Source organism: Xenopus laevis, chromosome 6S (genome assembly GCF_017654675.1).
Source record: "Xenopus laevis strain J_2021 chromosome 6S, Xenopus_laevis_v10.1, whole genome shotgun sequence".
Classification (NCBI taxonomy): Eukaryota; Metazoa; Chordata; class Amphibia; order Anura; family Pipidae; genus Xenopus; species Xenopus laevis.
Genome location: NC_054382.1, coordinates 20,249,853 through 20,266,355, shown reverse-complemented (window position 1 = coordinate 20,266,355; position 16,503 = coordinate 20,249,853). Strand labels below are relative to the sequence as shown.

Sequence of the window (16,503 nt, the reverse complement as noted above, 5' to 3'; positions counted from 1 at the left end):
ATTTTAGTTTAATTCGACTAGGGAATAGTCCAAATGCAATTCCAGTCAAAAAAAATTTTGAATTTCGAAATGTATCATGTACTGTCCCTTTAAGATTCAAATTCGACTATTCACCATCTGAAACCTGCCGAATTGGTGTTTTAGCCTATGGGGGACCTCCTACAATCAATTTGGGGTCGTTTGGTGAACTTTTGAAAATCAAATTTTTCACAAAAAAAACAAAAAATTGGTGAAAAAACTCGAATCAAATTCGATTCCAGTTTGCAGGTGGATCTGAATTTAAAAAAAGTCAAATTTTTTAATACATTTCGATTGGTCATTTTTTTCGAATTACGAGTTTATGGGAGTTTTTGGGAGTTTTTATAAAAACTGTAAATTCGACCCTTGATAAATATGCCCCTAAATTAACCCAATCATATTGAATTGCTTCCAATAAGTATTCGTTATATATTAGTTGGGATCAAGTACTGTTTTATTATTACAAAGAAAAATTTGGATCACTTGGATAAAATGGAGTCTATGAGAAATGGCCTATAATTTGTAGCTTTCTGGATAATGGGTTTCCAGATAACGGATCCCATACCTGTTTTGCATCAGGTTTAGTCTATTGACACCAGTATAGGTTTTTACTGCATAACCTTTTTGTGTATTTGTAAGTTTATTTATTAATTTTTAATCATTCCTATTATGCTAGTAGATTTCATGTTTTTATGCAGTGGATTTACATCCATTTATGGAAATAGTAGCTGCCACTTCCAATTTGATATGATTTTGGTACTTCTCCAATTTATGATTTAATTCGTATTTATATAAACTATATATTTTATATGCTCAGTATTCACATGTGAAACAGTTAGACGTGATCACTGTGACATCATTTATCTGGCAGCTTTAATACTGGTCTGGTCCAGGCTGATGATCTCATAATGACCAGGAATGGTCATTATGACATCATCAGCCTGGAAGCAATACAACTTTACTGATGACTGTGAGTCATTTGATGTCTAGAGCTGGACGTATACACTACTGTCAGTGGACACTCCTGCTTCTGGACACATCAAAAAGAATTGTGAGTACAAAAAAATAACTAGATCTGTTTGTTTGTGTTTTTATGTTAAACTGTATTATATATAATAGATATATACATAATATATCATGACAAATAGACGTATAAATTATTTAACTTAACTGATATATAATGGTGATATCTGCACATATAAGACTGATCTTTGTGGGACTGTGGGCCCAGTAACATAATGTTACACTGATTTTAATATAATATAAATATATTTGTGGATATTAAAACATTCTCCAAGTTTGTGCCATATTCTGTTGTTACTGGCTGTGGTCACTATGACATCATTGATCTAAAAGCTAAATACTGCAAGGTTTAGTATGAATATTATGACATCATCAGCTTGGAAGCTGTAAACCATTATAGCTCACTGTGAGCTCATTTGATGTTTCGAGCTTGATGTGAACACTACTACGTAGTTGTTAGTGGGCACATCATTCATCTTTTTACATCAAAAATAACTGTGAGTACAAAAATAAGCATTTTTTCATGTGTTTGTGCTAAACTGTATAATGTACAATGGCAAATAGACTTAAATTATCTAAACTTAATTGATAAGTAATTTTAATATATGTATGTACAATATGTTAAGATTGTTATGGGTCTGTTAAAAGCTTTGTGTACCTAGTAAAAATGTAATTAATGAAACTCATTTTTTTTTTATGAAAAAAAATAGAATTAATGGCATTGCTAGTTTTTATGTTGGTTGATCAGATTCTCATTTGCATTTTCCTTTCAGTCTTTTTTTCAGAAAAACATCTGTGAAGGCCGTGGGAGACCCTCCTGCCCAGCAGTGATGGGTCCTACGAGTCTTCCTTCGTTATTTATTATCATCATTGGACTAATTCAAATATTTTTTGGTACCACGTCAGGTAAATAGCTAATTAATTCTCTTGCATTATACCAAATCCCTGATTCCTCACATGATCTTATGACTTGGGGAGGTGTGATCAAAAATGCAGGCGTCAAGTCATATGGGACAGAAATAAGGTAAGAGATGGAAATGTCGGATTAAGTCGCAGCGTTCATCGACGCAACACGGCTGTCGGATGCAGCGTGCAGCGTCTGCATCCGACAGTCGTGATGCGTCGAATGAACGATGCAACACCATCCAATGTTCCTGTTGCTTACCTTATTTCCATCTTGACACCTGCGTTTTTGCGCACCGCGTTGGGTAGCGTCGAAATCACCCGTGGACTTCCTCCTTTAAGGCCATGGTTTTTTATGGCTAACAATAAAATCCTCTGTGTACTGCATGTAGTTTGCCCTCTGAGAACACTTAGGGGGTTATTTACTAAACAGTAAATGCAAAAATCACGAAAAATGTGTGATTTATTTTTTTAAGAAAATCGGCCTTTAAATAAATCACAAATTTTTCAGAATTTATTAAACCCAGAGGATGGGAAAGTCTGAATCTGAAAATCTAGCATCTCAGACCTGTCGAGGTTGCATATAGGTGAATGGGAGAAGTCCCAATGATTTTTTGCTGTGCGCTGGGTTTCGTGTTTTCAAAATTTTCTGAGTTTTCTGGCAAAAATCTGAGTTTTCAGGTGAAAACTCCCAAAAAATCGGATGCAAAATCCGAAAAAATAGTGAAAATCTGATTTTTTTTCCCCAAAAAACAAATTTTCGGAAAAATATAATAATAAATATGCGCAAAAAACCAGAGCAGATTTGGAGTTTGTAGCAGAAAATATTGAGATAAATTCTGACTTTGATAATTAACCCCCTAATTCTTAGTTCATGTAACCCATGTAATCCCAGCCTTAGACTTTAACCCTTGGTGGGCAGCCCCCCAACATTGCTTCATTTTTGTCCCTTTTGTAAAACTCTGAAAGATAATTTTGTTCTTTAAATATAAATATTTTATTCCTGAACAAACGTAAAAGGATTGCAGGACACTAATCTGTAGCTTTCAAGATTCTAATGTTATTTTTCTCTCTTTCAGGTTTAAAGGTTGAAAAATTCACGTTATTCAAACCTAAGCTCATATTCAAAGCCAATACTATGGGTCTGATACCATGCAAGTTTCACACAAGGCGTCCCCTCAATCCATTAATAGTTGAACTAGAATGGGGTTTCATTCCAGTGGGTGAAGATAAATACAAGCCTTTAATACATCTGTATGGAGACCATATCAGACTGGCATTGCACGAATACAAGGATAAGTATCAGGTTTTCAAATCCCTGGTGGCAAAAGGGAACTGTTCTCTGGTGATAAATCCGACAGACATTAAAGACAGCGGAATTTACCAAGTCAAGCTGAAAATTAAAGAAAAGGTGTTCACGCCTCCTTCATCAATAAAAATTACAATTGTGAAACACGAAAAAGGTAAGTTAAGGGAGAGAGGGATTTGTAAACCCAATAAGTAGTGCATTAACCTACTAAATATAATGTTTATGAATGCTGCCTGCATGTGATCAGTAGTATGGAACTTAAATCCTGGCTCCAATTAGCTCTGCACGTAATAATACTGCATTATATACTTTTTATAAATGTTTTAAAGGGATAACACTTTTAATTTTTGCAGATGGTATAGAATCCTTTCTCAAAGTTCAGTTAATATAACCCAGACTTTTTAAGATTGAAATTAAAACAATTAATCTAAAAGATACCGACACAACAAAAATTAAACCTTTTTTTTACATCGATCATAACATTGTCTTTGCAGGCGATCTATAATTTTGCCGTAAAAGTATTTCCCTCATGCTTTTAATTTGTCTATCTGATCCCCCCCATGTTCCCATATTAGGGGGCTGCATATTTGTGCAGCAGTATACTATTAGCTTTAGAAGCAATAAGAGCAATAACACATGAAGAGATATCGCCGGTGGCAGAACATTTGGGTCACTTCATTTATCTGAAGTTGCCGCTGTTTTCTCTTGCGCCAACTTTGAAAACATACGGCGCGGCATATGCTTTACCACCAGCGATTCTCTTTATTGCCGTTTGGAAAGCATTTGGAGGAGAGTAGTTGCCCACAGAAGAAGAGATTTGTCACGGTTGACTAATCTCCTCATTTGTCATTACCCTAACTGGCAGATTGAGAAGGGACAGTCAGGTAGGAAAAACAGTCAGATTTAGAAATCTTAAGGTAGAAAAGCTGCGGCATTAACATAACATATTTGCTTTAGTACATGCTGGAAACCAGTTGTGTATAGAAATGCGGCATTAACCTTTATGTTAATGCCAGGGCCGGAACTAGGGGTAGGCAGAGTAGGCACGTGCCTAGGGCGCAAAGCCGGGGGGGCGCCAGGCACGCACCTCCTCTGTCGCCTACCCCCAGTCCGGTGCCCGACTCTATGAAATTTTACGGCTTCTTGCGCTCCTGCGCATGCGCGCGAATGTATCTCTCGGCATGCGCACATTCGCGCCAGTTCGCGCATGCGCAGAAGAGCAAAAGAAGTAACAACTGCAGCTTTTCTTGCGCATGCGCACGCGAGCGCCACCTTGCGCATGCGCACTTGGGCTCAGCCGGCGCCTCGTCCGCCGGCTTGCCTTGGGCGCCTGTGCGGCGCGGCCCAGCCCTGGTTAATGCCGCCTTTCTATACACAACTGGTTTCCAGGATGTACTAAAGCAAATATGTGCATCCTACAAATTTGCCATCATCTTAGTATATCTATCATTTGACATATATATTGGAATTCACTTAATTGTTTTGCATTTCAGTTGATACACGGACGGCGAAACACAAGACGGAGGCTACAACTGCTTTGCAAAGCACTGCCATAATGGAAACAACTGCAACACCACCAGATGAGACTGATTTTATTGACGACACCATCCTTCCAAGTCTTACAGGGAATGAGAAGATGTTTGGGATAATAGTGATATGTGTTGCATCACCCCTTGCGCTATACGCAGTGATAGGAATTGTTATATGGTAAGTAATATTTCCTTTATCTTGCTCTAGAATATAGAACAGAAGACAAAAAAAAGTATAAAGACAATAAATAGATGAGTAAGACCTTTTGTTATTATGCAAAAATAATCCCTCCACTTGTATCTGCACTCTCTTGTGTCTGCACCCAAAGGCCTAAGTGAGGACACGGAGCAGATTTCAGCTGATTATATTTATATAATAAATAATATTTGCCATTCAGGCTTTCAGTGCTGGACAGGTGGGACGAGGTACAATATATTTCAGTGCATAGTTCTGCAATTCTCAGCAATATGTGCAGAAACTCAGATCCTGAGGATTTGTATATGAAAAATTAGTTGGTGTTTAGAAACATTATGTAGACGTTTTATTTATTTTTTTCCTTTTTTGCAGCGTGGCCTACAACCGAAAGAAGAAAAAAGGTCACACTGGTGATGTAGAAAACCCTCCCGTAGAGGATTCAAACGCAGGGTAAGTAAGCATTTAGAATGTTTTTTTATTTCCTCTAACTTTTTGAACCCAGGAAATTGCATCAATTCACATCTAACATTTACATGTCAGTAGCCGAATGGCTTGGCAGCTTTTGACATGTCTAGGCCAACTTGTGAAACTACAACAGGTTATTAATTAACACCCAGGGGCAGATTTATCAAGGGGCGAAATTTCCAATCCATGGGAGGTTTTTTTTTCTATTCTCATTGGCCAAGTACCCACCCTTCACTCGCCATACAACAGACCCCCGTGGCTTAGGCCCTTCGTGGCCGTGGGGACTGCTGTATTATATAGTACAAGAAGCAGTGCTTTTTCCTATGTGCTTTTCACCTTGCTTCATAGTAATAATATGGAAAGATCACAGGTTACATAATCATTTAGGATTGTGTAACCTCATCATTTTATCAGTTTTGTGGGAAAAGGGGTTCTTCTTAGAAAGGATTCAGCACCAGATTTTGATTTATTTATTTATTATGGGTGTGCAGGAAAGAAGAAAACGCCATAGAATATAAGAAAGATGAGAGTGAAGAAATCTCATCAGATACGTATGAAAGTGCTGAAAGTGCTGAAAGTGCTAGTGACTCAGCTGATGACAATTCTAGTCAGACTGAAGAAGAATCTTGATGAAAAGAGTAAAAAAGGCACCACAGAAGAATAAGAACTGAAGAGAATAAGAGCCAACAAGATATCAACTTTATAAAATACTTTTTAAAATAAATGTTCTATATTAATAGTTTAATGTATGTCTATTCATTTCTTCCCAACATTTATAGGGGTTTTACATTTCTTTTTTGAGAATTGAGACCATGACTTATCTCTCAGTATTATTATATCTATAGTGTCAGAGCTCGGCTATTGTAACCAACATGTACATATATTTTGGGGCAGATTTATCAAGGGTCGAATTGAAAATTCGAAATAAATTTTTTTTAATTTTGAGCTATTTTTGTGTACTTCGACTAGGGAATAGTCCAAATTCAATTCAGATTTGAAAAAAATATGAATATCGACATTTATCATGTACTGACAATTTAATGGTACCCAGATTTGGTCGACAACAAATTAACTATTCATATGTAACACTATTTTCAGCTATTTTACACCAAAAAGGGTTATTGTTCAGCTCAACCAGTCAGTGTCGGACTGGGACACCAGGGGCCCACCATAAAACCTTAGACCAGGGGTCCACTCTCACTACTAATATTCTTCATCTCCTCAATGAACCTCTATTCTCCTAGTCTCTTTTCTTTACATGCTATAATCAATTATTACACCTATTTAGCCTCTTTGTTCTCATAGAAATAGGGAATGGCCATGAAATAGGCCAAAAGTTTAGCAGCATGAGGGCCCCCCTGACACCTGGGCCCACCGGGAGTTTTCCTGGTATCCCGGTGGGCCAGTCCAACACTGAAACCAGTAGAGCAAAGGTTAAACTTGACTCTAACACAAAAGGCAGGGTCTTCGCTAGGTGAAAGAGAAGAAGGAAGGGTGTATGTAGTTGAACTGCAGCTTGCAGAGGCTACTATGCTTATAAATAAAATAAAGGACACCAGGGTTCTTGCAGCAAACAAACAAAGTTTATTGTCCAAGAAAAATGATCCATGGGGTTAATATTCACAATCCACAGAGGAAATAGCAGACAAGAAGTTAAATTACCAGGAGAGTTAGGCAGAGACAGCACAATGTGGCACCTTATGGAAGTAATAGGGTAGTTGAAGGTGCACCTCTAGGATGGAATGCCCAGGTGTGGTCCAGATCTCATACAGTGGAATAATCAGGGAGAATAAATCTAAAGCCTGATTCCCTATCCAGCTGTGGTCCCTTCACTATAGGCAAACTGAGAGCCAAGGGGAGAGCTTCTCCCTACTACAATCCTTGTAGGAGCACAGGCTGCTCATAATATTTACCCAATCTATCTTACTCTCCTAGAGAGTGCTATAAAATAATCTGTCCTGTCTCTTAATACCATAGGGACATATTAAACCTATGGGTCTCTATATATCTTATCAAAAACCCCACTTTTAAAAATGTTTCAGTCTTCAAGGGTGCTTATTACACTTGAGAAAAGTGCAGACGAAGCCTAAAACATGTAGTACTTGTTACTTGCACTTGCAGCAGTATTTCATTGTGTCCAGATCTCCTTCTATTTTCTTTGTCTCTGGTATAACCATATTGTATTTTTTTCTGGCTGTTAAGTGCAGGATATCAAATAGAAAGTCGGGACATTTCAGTAACAATCCAGGACGGTGGATTGAGCTATCAAAATCGGGACTGTCCCACCAAAAACAGGACAGTTGGGAGGTATGTTGTTACGACTTGCAGTATATGTAGGGTATTTCAGGTTTCAGTCATCTCTCAAATCCCTATTTCATATATCTCTTTGTCAGAACCTCAGCTTCTCTATCATAGGCCTCAATGGTTGAGTAGTAATTCCTCTGCCACTTAGGATGCAGTTTGCTTTTTTTTCTGGTTGGGCTTTTAAAGGGGAAAACACCAGTTTTTCGTAGAAAAAAAAACGGGATTTATTAAAGTCCGATGGTGTTAAAAATACAAATAAAAAAGTACTTCAGCTCAGACCTGTCTAGCTGACATAGAAGTCAATGACAGATGTCCCGTGATCTGTATTCTTTAATGCCTTACTTTCATAGGACATGAAGGCTGTGTATGTTCATACTCCATACATAGTCAGTAATGATAATTTCATTTCATTGTAATACATCTCAGATGGGAGAACTAAATACATGGTTCACCGTCTGTCTGCGGATACAAAGCTTCGGTTTATGTCATGATCAACGTATTGGAAATGACAGAGAGAGAGAGACAGCAACCAATGACTTAACTCAGAATTTCACTTTAATTTTCATTTTTAAGTGTTCCACCGATACTGGTTTAGTTTCAATTGTTTAATTTAAGACAAGGCTTGAGATTTAGACATGTGGAGGAAGAGAAGTCCCTTATTCAGGATGATTTATCTACAAGCAGTAAGACAGTACAATACACTGGAAGAGCTGGTGATAGTTTTATAGCCTTCCTTAGAAATAAATGAGAATTCCAATATATTTTAGCATATGCTGGAGACAAGAAGAGTGAAAGTAGTAGTAGTAGTGATCAGTAATGGCCAAGGACAGTTTTTTTTGTGGTAATGAGTTGAAAGATATGAATGATATAGACAAAGAAATTAGGGATGCACCAAATCCACTATTTTGGATTCGGTCGAACTGCCGAATCCTTAACGAAAGATTCAACCGAATCCCGAATCCTAATTTGCATATGCAAATTAGGGGTGGGTAGGGGAAACATTTTTACTTCCTTGTTTTGTGACCAAAAGTCATGCAACTTCCCTCCCCACCCCTAAATTTCATATGCAAATTAGGATTTAGATTCGGTTTGGCCGGTCAGAAATATTCTACCAAATCCGAATCCTGCTGAAAAAGGCCGAATCCTGGCTGAATCCCGAACCAAATTTTGGATTCAGTGCATCCCTAATAGCATTTAAACCTACACTCCTATTGCCTTTGATGTCTGCATCTGGTTTTTAATTCCTGGCGTAAAGGAGTGAGATGTTCCATAAATACCATTTGGTATACAAAGCACTGAAGCTATGTCTTGAGGTTCACAGGGTCCAGTTACAGTCATTATTGTGGTGTAACTAGTGGTGTAACTAGATGTTACTGGGCCCCGCAACAAATCTATTTTAGGGCCCCCAAAATATCCAGAGGTTGTCCTATAATACCAGTATATAATGAAACTGCTCATTAAGTAGGGCCTCATTGGGGTCCCTATACCACCTTGTTCCCCCTGCAGCCATAGGGTGTCCAGGTCCGGATTTCTGGAAAGACCACCAAGGTCCGGGCCTAAGGCGGCTGAATTTTATGGTGACTGCACGCTGCCCAACCACACCCACATCGGTTCTGAAACACTGGGGATGCGCAGGAGATAAAATAGTTTTTTAGATTTCCTGTGCACCAATCTCCATTGCTTTAGTTCGGATGGTGGAAATTTGTGCGAATAAAAGGGAGGGGATTGGGATGAATAAATGCCAGTGGGCCTGGGGCGACTGCTATATGAATCCGGCTTCCTTTGTAGTTACACCCCTGAGTGTAAGCTTCTTGAGACTAACCCTTACTACAACAAGTTGTACCCTCAGATCTAAATGGAGGATAGATGAGTGGGTTTGGCAAGGATGTTGACATGATATGTGGTGCAGACCTGTGATAAACAAACTATAGTTATGGGCTTTAATATAAATAGGTTGCTAGCCAATAACATGCAGTTGTGAAGGTTTATACCAGGGTGTAACTGTAGTGAAAGCACTATATTAAAAGAAGACAAGGATTGTAGTAGGCCCATTCTAATGAAGATTCATATATATATATATTTTTTTTTCCAAGAGGTTGTTTGCAGCCTTCCTGACATTCAAGTCTTTTGTCTGAGAGAAAACTCGAATTGAGTTTTAAAAACTCAAACCGAATTTGATTCAAGTTTTCGGTTCGATCCTACTCAACCGAGTTGAAAAAAAATGTGATTTTTTTTTTTTAATAAGTTTTGATTGGTCGAATTTCGAGTTCATGGGAGTTTTTATAAACTCACATGAATTCGAAAATTCGACCTTTGATAAATGTGCCTCCCTGTCTACTAGAAAATCATTTAAACATTATGGGGCAGATTTATCAAGGGTCGAATTGAAAAATCTCATTTTTAAATTCGATTTTGAGTTTATTTTAGTCTAATTCGACTAGGGAATAGTCCAAATTCAATTTCAGTCAAAAAAAAAAATAGATGTCGAAATTCATCATGTACTGTCCCTTTAAGATTCGATTTCGACTATTCCCATCTGAAACCTGCCGAATTGGTGTTTTAGCCTATGGGGGACCTCCTACAATCAATTTGGGGTCGTTTGGTAGACTTTTGAAAATCTAATTTTTTTTTCAAAAATGGTGAAAAATCTCGAATCAAATTCAATTCCAGTTTGCAGGTCGATCTGAATTTAAAAAAAGTCAAATTTTTTTAATATGTTTCGATTGGTCATTTTTTTCCGAATTTCGAGTTTATGGGAGTTTTTGGGAGTTTTTATAAAAACTGTAAATTCGACCCCTGATAAATATGCCCCTAAATTAACCCAATCATCTTGAATAGCTTCCAATAAGGATTCATTATATCTTAGTTGGGATCAAGTACTGTTTTATTATAACAATGAAAAATTTGGATCACTTGGATAAAATGGAGTCTATGAGACATGGCCTATAATTCGTAGCTTTCTGGATAATAGGTTTCCAGATAACGGATCCCATACCTGTTTTGCATCAGGTTTAGTCTATTGACACCAGTATAGGTTTTACTGCATAACCTTTTTGTGTATTTGTAAGTTTATTTATTAATTTTTAATCATTCCCATTATGCTAGTAGCTTTCATGTTTTTTTGCAATGAATTTACATCCATTTATTGAAATAGTAGCTGCCACTTCCAATTTGATATGATTTCGGTACTTCTCCAATTTATTATTTAATTCATATGTCTATAAACTATATATTTCATATGCTCAGTATTCACATGTGAAACAGTTAGACGTGATCACTGTGACATCATTTATCTGGCAGCTTTAATACTGGTCTGGTCCGGTTACCAGGAATGGTCATTATGACATCATCAGCCTGGAAGCAATACAACTTTACTGATGACTGTGAGTCATTTGATGTCTAGAGCTGGACGTATACACTACTGTCAGTGGACACTCCTGCTTCTGGACACATCAAAAAGAATTGTGAGTACAAAAAAATAACTAGATCTGTTTGTTTGTGTTTTTATGTTATACTGTATTATATATAATAGATATATACATAATATATAATGACAAATAGACGTATAAATTATTTAAGTTAACTGATATATAATGGTGATATCTGCACATATAAGACTGATCTTTATGCGGCTGTGAGCCCAGTAACATAATGTAACACTGATTTTAATATAATATAAATATATGTGTAGACATTAAAACATTCTCCAAGTTTGTGCCATATTCTGTTGTTACTGGCTGTGGTCACTATGACATCATTGTACGACTATTATGACATCATCAGCTTGGAAGCTGTAACCCATTATAGCTCACTGTGAGATCATTTGATGTTTAGAGCTTGATGTGAACACTACTACGTAGTTGTTAGTGGGCACATCATTCATCTTTTTATATCAAAAATAACTGTGAGTACAAAAATAAGCATTTTTTCATGTGTTTGTGCTAAACTGTATAATGTACAACGGCAAATAGACTTAAATTATCTAAACTTAATTGATAAGTGATGTTAATATATGCATGTACAATATGTTAAGATTGTTATGGGTCTGTTAAAAGCTTTGTGTACCTAGTAAAAGTAGAATTAATGAAACTCATTTTTTTTTTTTAAGAAAAAAAATAGAATTAATGGCATTGATAGTTTTTATGTTGGTTGATCAGATTCTCATTTGCATTTTCCTTTCAGTCTTTTTTTCAGAAAAACATCTGTGAAGGCCGTGGGAGACCCTCCTGCCCAGCAGTGATGGGTCCTACGAGTCTTCCTTCGTTATTCATTATCATCATTGGACTAATTCAAATATTTTTTGGTACCACATCAGGTAAATAGCTAATTAATTCTCTTGCATTTTACCAAGTCCCTGATTCCTCACATGATCTTATGACTTGGGGAGGTGTGATCAAAAATGCAGGCGTCAAGTCATATGGGACAGAAATAAGTTAAGAGATGGAAATGTCGGATTAAGTCGCAGCGTTCATCTGACGCAACATGGCTGTCGGATGCGGCGTGCAGCGTCTGCATCCGACAGTCGTGATGCGTCAATGGACGATGCAACACCATCCAATGTTCCTATTGCTTACCTTATTTCCGTCGCATCCGACTTGACACCTGCGTTTTTGCGCAACGCATTGGGTAGCGTCGAAATCACCCGTGGACTTCCTCCTTTAAGGCCATGGTATATTATGGCTAACAATAAAATCCTCTGTGTACTGCATGTAGTTTGCCCTCTGAGAACACTTAGGGGGTTATTTACTAAACAGTAAATGCAAAAATCACGAAAAATGTGTGATTTTTTTTAAATAAAATCGGACTTTAAATAAATCACAAATATTTCAGAATTTATTAAACCCAGAGGATGGAAAACTCTGAATCTGAAAATCCGGCATCTCAGACCTGTCTCAGTCCCAATGATTTTTTGCTGTGCGCTGGGTTTCGTGTTTTCGAAATTTTCGGAGTTTTCAGGAAATAATCTGAATTTTCAGGTGAAAACTCCAAAAAAATCGGATGAAAAATCTGAAAGAATTGCGAAAATCTGATTTTTTTTTTCCCACAAAACAAATTTTCGGAAAAATATAATAATAAATAAGCGAGTTTATAGCAGAAAATATTGAGATCAGTTCTGACTTTGATAATCAACCCCCTAATTCTTAGTTCATGTAACCCGTGTAATCCCAGCCTTAGACTTTAACCCTTGGTGGGCAGCCCCCCAACATTGCTTCATTTATGTCTGTAGCTTTCAAGATTCTAATGTTTTTTTTTCTCTCTTTCAGGTTTTAAGGTTGAGAAATTCACTTTATTCAAACCTAAACTCATATTCAAAGCCAATACTATGGGTCTGATACCATGCAAGTTTCACACAAGGCGTCCCCTCAATCCATTAATAGTTGAACTAGAATGGGGTTTCATTCCAGTGGGTGAAGATAAATACAAGCCTTTAATACATCTGTATGGAGACCATATCAGACTGGCATTGCACGAATACAAGGATAAGTATCAGGTTTTCAAATCCCTGGTGGCAAAAGGGAACTGTTCTCTGGTGATAAATCCGACAGACATTAAAGACAGCGGAATTTACCAAGTCAAGCTGAAAATTAAAGAAAAGGTGTTCACGCCTCCTTCATCAATAAAAATTACAATTGTGAAACACGAAAAAGGTAAGTTAAGGGAGAGAGGGATTTGTAAACCCAATAAGTAGTGCATTAACCTACTAAATATAATGTTTATGAACAGGGTCGGACTGGGGGGCCCGGGGCCCACCGGGACTGCTGTCCAGGGGCCCCCCGCCCCCTACTAAAACCCGTCGGCCCAGCCGTTCGGCGCGCATGCGCAACAACGGTGTTTGACGCGCATGCGCATGCTTTTAATTTGTCTATCTGATCCCCCCCATGTTCCCATATTAGGGGGCTGCATATTTGTGCAGCAGTATACTATTAGCTTTAGAAGCTATAAGAGCAATAACACATGAGGAGATATCGCTGGTGGGAGAACATTTGGGTCACTTCATTTATCTGAAGTTGCCGCTGTTTTCTCTTGCGCCAACTTTGGAAAAATATGGCGCCGCATTTGTTTTACCACCAGTGATTCTCTTTATTGCTGGTTAGAAAGCATTTCGAGGAGAGTAGTTGCCCGCAGAAGAAGAGATTTGTCACGGTTGACTAATCTCCTCATTTGTCATTACCCTAACTGGCAGATTGAGAAGGGACAGTCAGGTAGGAAAAACAGTCAGATTTAGGAATCTTAAGGTAGAAAAGCTGCAGCATTAACATAACATATTTGCTTAAGTACATGCTGGAAACCAGTTGTGTATAGAAATGCGGCATTAAATACCTTTATGTTAATGCCACATTTCTATACAGAACTGGTTTCCAGCATGTACTAAAGCAAATATGTGCGTCCTACAAATTTGCCATCATCTTAGTATATCTATCATTTGACATATATATTGGAATTTACTTAGTTGCTTTGCATTTCAGTTGATACACGGACGGCGAAACACAAGACGGAGGCTACAACTGCTTTGCAAAGCACTGCCATAATGGAAACAACTGCAACACCACCAGATGAGACTGATTTTATTGAAGACACCATCCTTCCAAGTCTTACAGGGAATGAGAAGATGTTTGGGATAATAGTGATATGTGTTGCATCACTCCTTGCGCTATACGCAGTGATAGGAATTGTTATATGGTAAGTAATATTTCCTTTATCTTGCTCTAGAATATAGAACAGAAGACAAAAAAAAGTATAAAGACAATAAATAGATGAGTAAGACCTTTGGTTATTATGCAAAAAATAATCCCTCCACTTGTATCTGCACTCTCTTGTGTCTGCACCCAAAGGCCTAAGTGAGGACACATGGAGCAGATTTCAGCTGATTATATTTATATAATAAATAATATTTGCCATTCGTGCTTTCAGTGCTGGACAGGTGGGACGACGTACAATATATTTCAGTGCATAGTTCTGCAATTCTCAGCAATATGTGCAGAAACTCAGATCCTTAAGATGTATTTGTATATGAAAAATGAGTTGGTGTTTAGAAACATTATGGAGACGTTTTATTTATTTTTTTCCTTTTTTGCAGCGTGGCCTACAACCGAAGGAAGAAAAAAGGTCACACTGGTGATGTAGAAAACCCTCCCGTAGAGGATTCAAACGCAGGGTAAGTAAGCATTTAGAATGTTTTTTTATTTCCTCTAACTTTTTGAACCCAGGAAATTGCATCAATTCACATCTAACATTTACATGTCAGTAGCCGAATGGCTTGGCAGCTTTTGACATGTCTAGGCCAACCTGTGAAACTACAACAGGTTATTAATTAACACCCAGGGGCAGATTTATCAAGGGTCGAAATTTCCAATCCATGGGAGGTTTTTTTTTATAAACTCCCATAAACGCGAAATTCAACCAATGAAAATGTATTTTCAAAACCCGGGTGAATAAGATCGACCAGAAAACCCGAATCTAATTAAAAAAAACTTGAATGTCAGGAAGGCTGCAAACAACTACAAATTGATCCCAGAACATCTCCCATTGACTAAAACAGCAATTCAGCAGGTTTTAGGTGGTGAAGAATAATCAAATTTGAGTTCTTAAAGGGCCAGAGTATGATAAATCTTGAAAATTGAATTTGAATTTTTTTAAATAAATCTAAAATTTAATTTTAACAATTCACTAGTCGAATTTGACAGTTTTGGCAATAAAAATACTCGGAAATTTGAATTCTAAATTCAAATTTTCAATTCGACCCTTAATAAATCTGCCCCAAAAACAAGTAAGTTACTTTTATATGTCAAACAATCCATCACAAGTTACAGAGTGAAGTACTGATGGGTGCAAAGGAGCCCTGTACTCAAAGCAAAGAGTTGTGTATTTTGCCTCAACATGAGAATTTCATAGTGGCCTGGTGCAGTGGCAGAAATCTTCATGGGGACTCCTTCTCATTGGCCAAGTACCCACCCTTCACTCACCATACAACAGACCCCCGTGACTTAGGCCCTTCGTGGCCGTGGGGACTGCTGTATTATATAGTACAAGAAGCAGTGCTTTTTCCTATGTGCTTTTCACCTTGCTTCATAGTAATAAAATGGAAAGATCGCAGGTTACATAATCATTTAGGATTGTGTAACCTCATCATTTTATCAGTTTTGTGGGGAAAGGGGTTCTTCTTAGAAAGGATTCAGCACCAGATTTTCATTTATTCATTTATTATGGGTGTGCAGGAAAGAAGAAAAAGCCATAGACGATAAAGATGAGAGTGAAGAAATCTCATCAGATACGTATGAAAGTGCTGAAAGTGCTGAAAGTGCAAGTGACTCAGCTGATGACAATTCTAGTCAGACTGAAGAAGAATCTTGATGAAAAGAGTAAAAAAGGCACCAGAGAAGAATAAGAATTGAAGAGAATAAGATCCAACAAGATATCAACTTTATAAAATACTTTTTAAAATAAATGTTCTATATTAATAGTTTAATGTATGTCTATTCATTTCTTCCCAACATTTATAGGGGTTTTACATTTCTTTTTTGAGAATTGAGACCATGACTTATCTCTCAGTATTATTATATCTATAGTGTCAGAGCTCGGCTATTGTAACCAACATGTACATATATTTTGGGGCAGATTTATCAAGGGTCGAATTGAAAATTCAAAATAATTTTTTTTGAATTTTGAGCTATTTTTGTGTACTTCGACTAGGGAATAGTCCAAATTCAATTCAAATTTGAAAAAAATATGAATATCGACATTTATCATGTACTGAC

General features: G+C 37.3%; 2 protein-coding genes across 2 annotated transcripts; both read left to right on the top strand.

Moving 5' to 3' along the window:
* Nucleotides 1–937: 937 nt before the first annotated feature.
* LOC121394998 lies at nt 938–6,374 on the top strand. The gene is made up of 6 exons (XM_041567425.1): nt 938–1,069; nt 1,815–1,947; nt 3,024–3,407; nt 4,747–4,960; nt 5,351–5,428; nt 5,935–6,374. The coding sequence occupies exons 1-6, from the start codon at nt 983–985 to the stop codon at nt 6,071–6,073; spliced, it is 1,035 nt and encodes a 344-aa protein (XP_041423359.1). The 5' UTR covers nt 938–982; the 3' UTR covers nt 6,074–6,374.
* Nucleotides 6,375–10,716: 4,342 nt separating this feature from the next.
* LOC121394997 lies at nt 10,717–16,214 on the top strand. Its single transcript, XM_041567424.1, has 6 exons — nt 10,717–11,211; nt 11,930–12,062; nt 13,012–13,395; nt 14,215–14,428; nt 14,826–14,903; nt 15,964–16,214. Exons 1-6 carry the CDS (start codon nt 11,125–11,127, stop codon nt 16,097–16,099), a joined length of 1,032 nt encoding a protein of 343 aa, XP_041423358.1. The 5' UTR covers nt 10,717–11,124; the 3' UTR covers nt 16,100–16,214.
* Nucleotides 16,215–16,503: the final 289 nt, after the last annotated feature.

Excerpts from the sequence above, each read along its gene's own strand:
- LOC121394998 (XM_041567425.1), top strand. The coding sequence starts at position 983 with ATGACTGTGAGTCATTTGATGTCTAGAGCTGGACGTATACACTACTGT. Across the intron at positions 1,070-1,814 it reads TGGACACATCAAAAAGAATT|TCTTTTTTTCAGAAAAACAT; the intron begins GTGAGTACAAAA and ends TTTTCCTTTCAG. Across the intron at positions 4,961-5,350 it reads GTGATAGGAATTGTTATATG|CGTGGCCTACAACCGAAAGA; the intron begins GTAAGTAATATT and ends CCTTTTTTGCAG.
- LOC121394997 (XM_041567424.1), top strand. The coding sequence starts at position 11,125 with ATGACTGTGAGTCATTTGATGTCTAGAGCTGGACGTATACACTACTGT. Across the intron at positions 11,212-11,929 it reads TGGACACATCAAAAAGAATT|TCTTTTTTTCAGAAAAACAT; the intron begins GTGAGTACAAAA and ends TTTTCCTTTCAG. Across the intron at positions 13,396-14,214 it reads AATTGTGAAACACGAAAAAG|TTGATACACGGACGGCGAAA; the intron begins GTAAGTTAAGGG and ends TTTGCATTTCAG.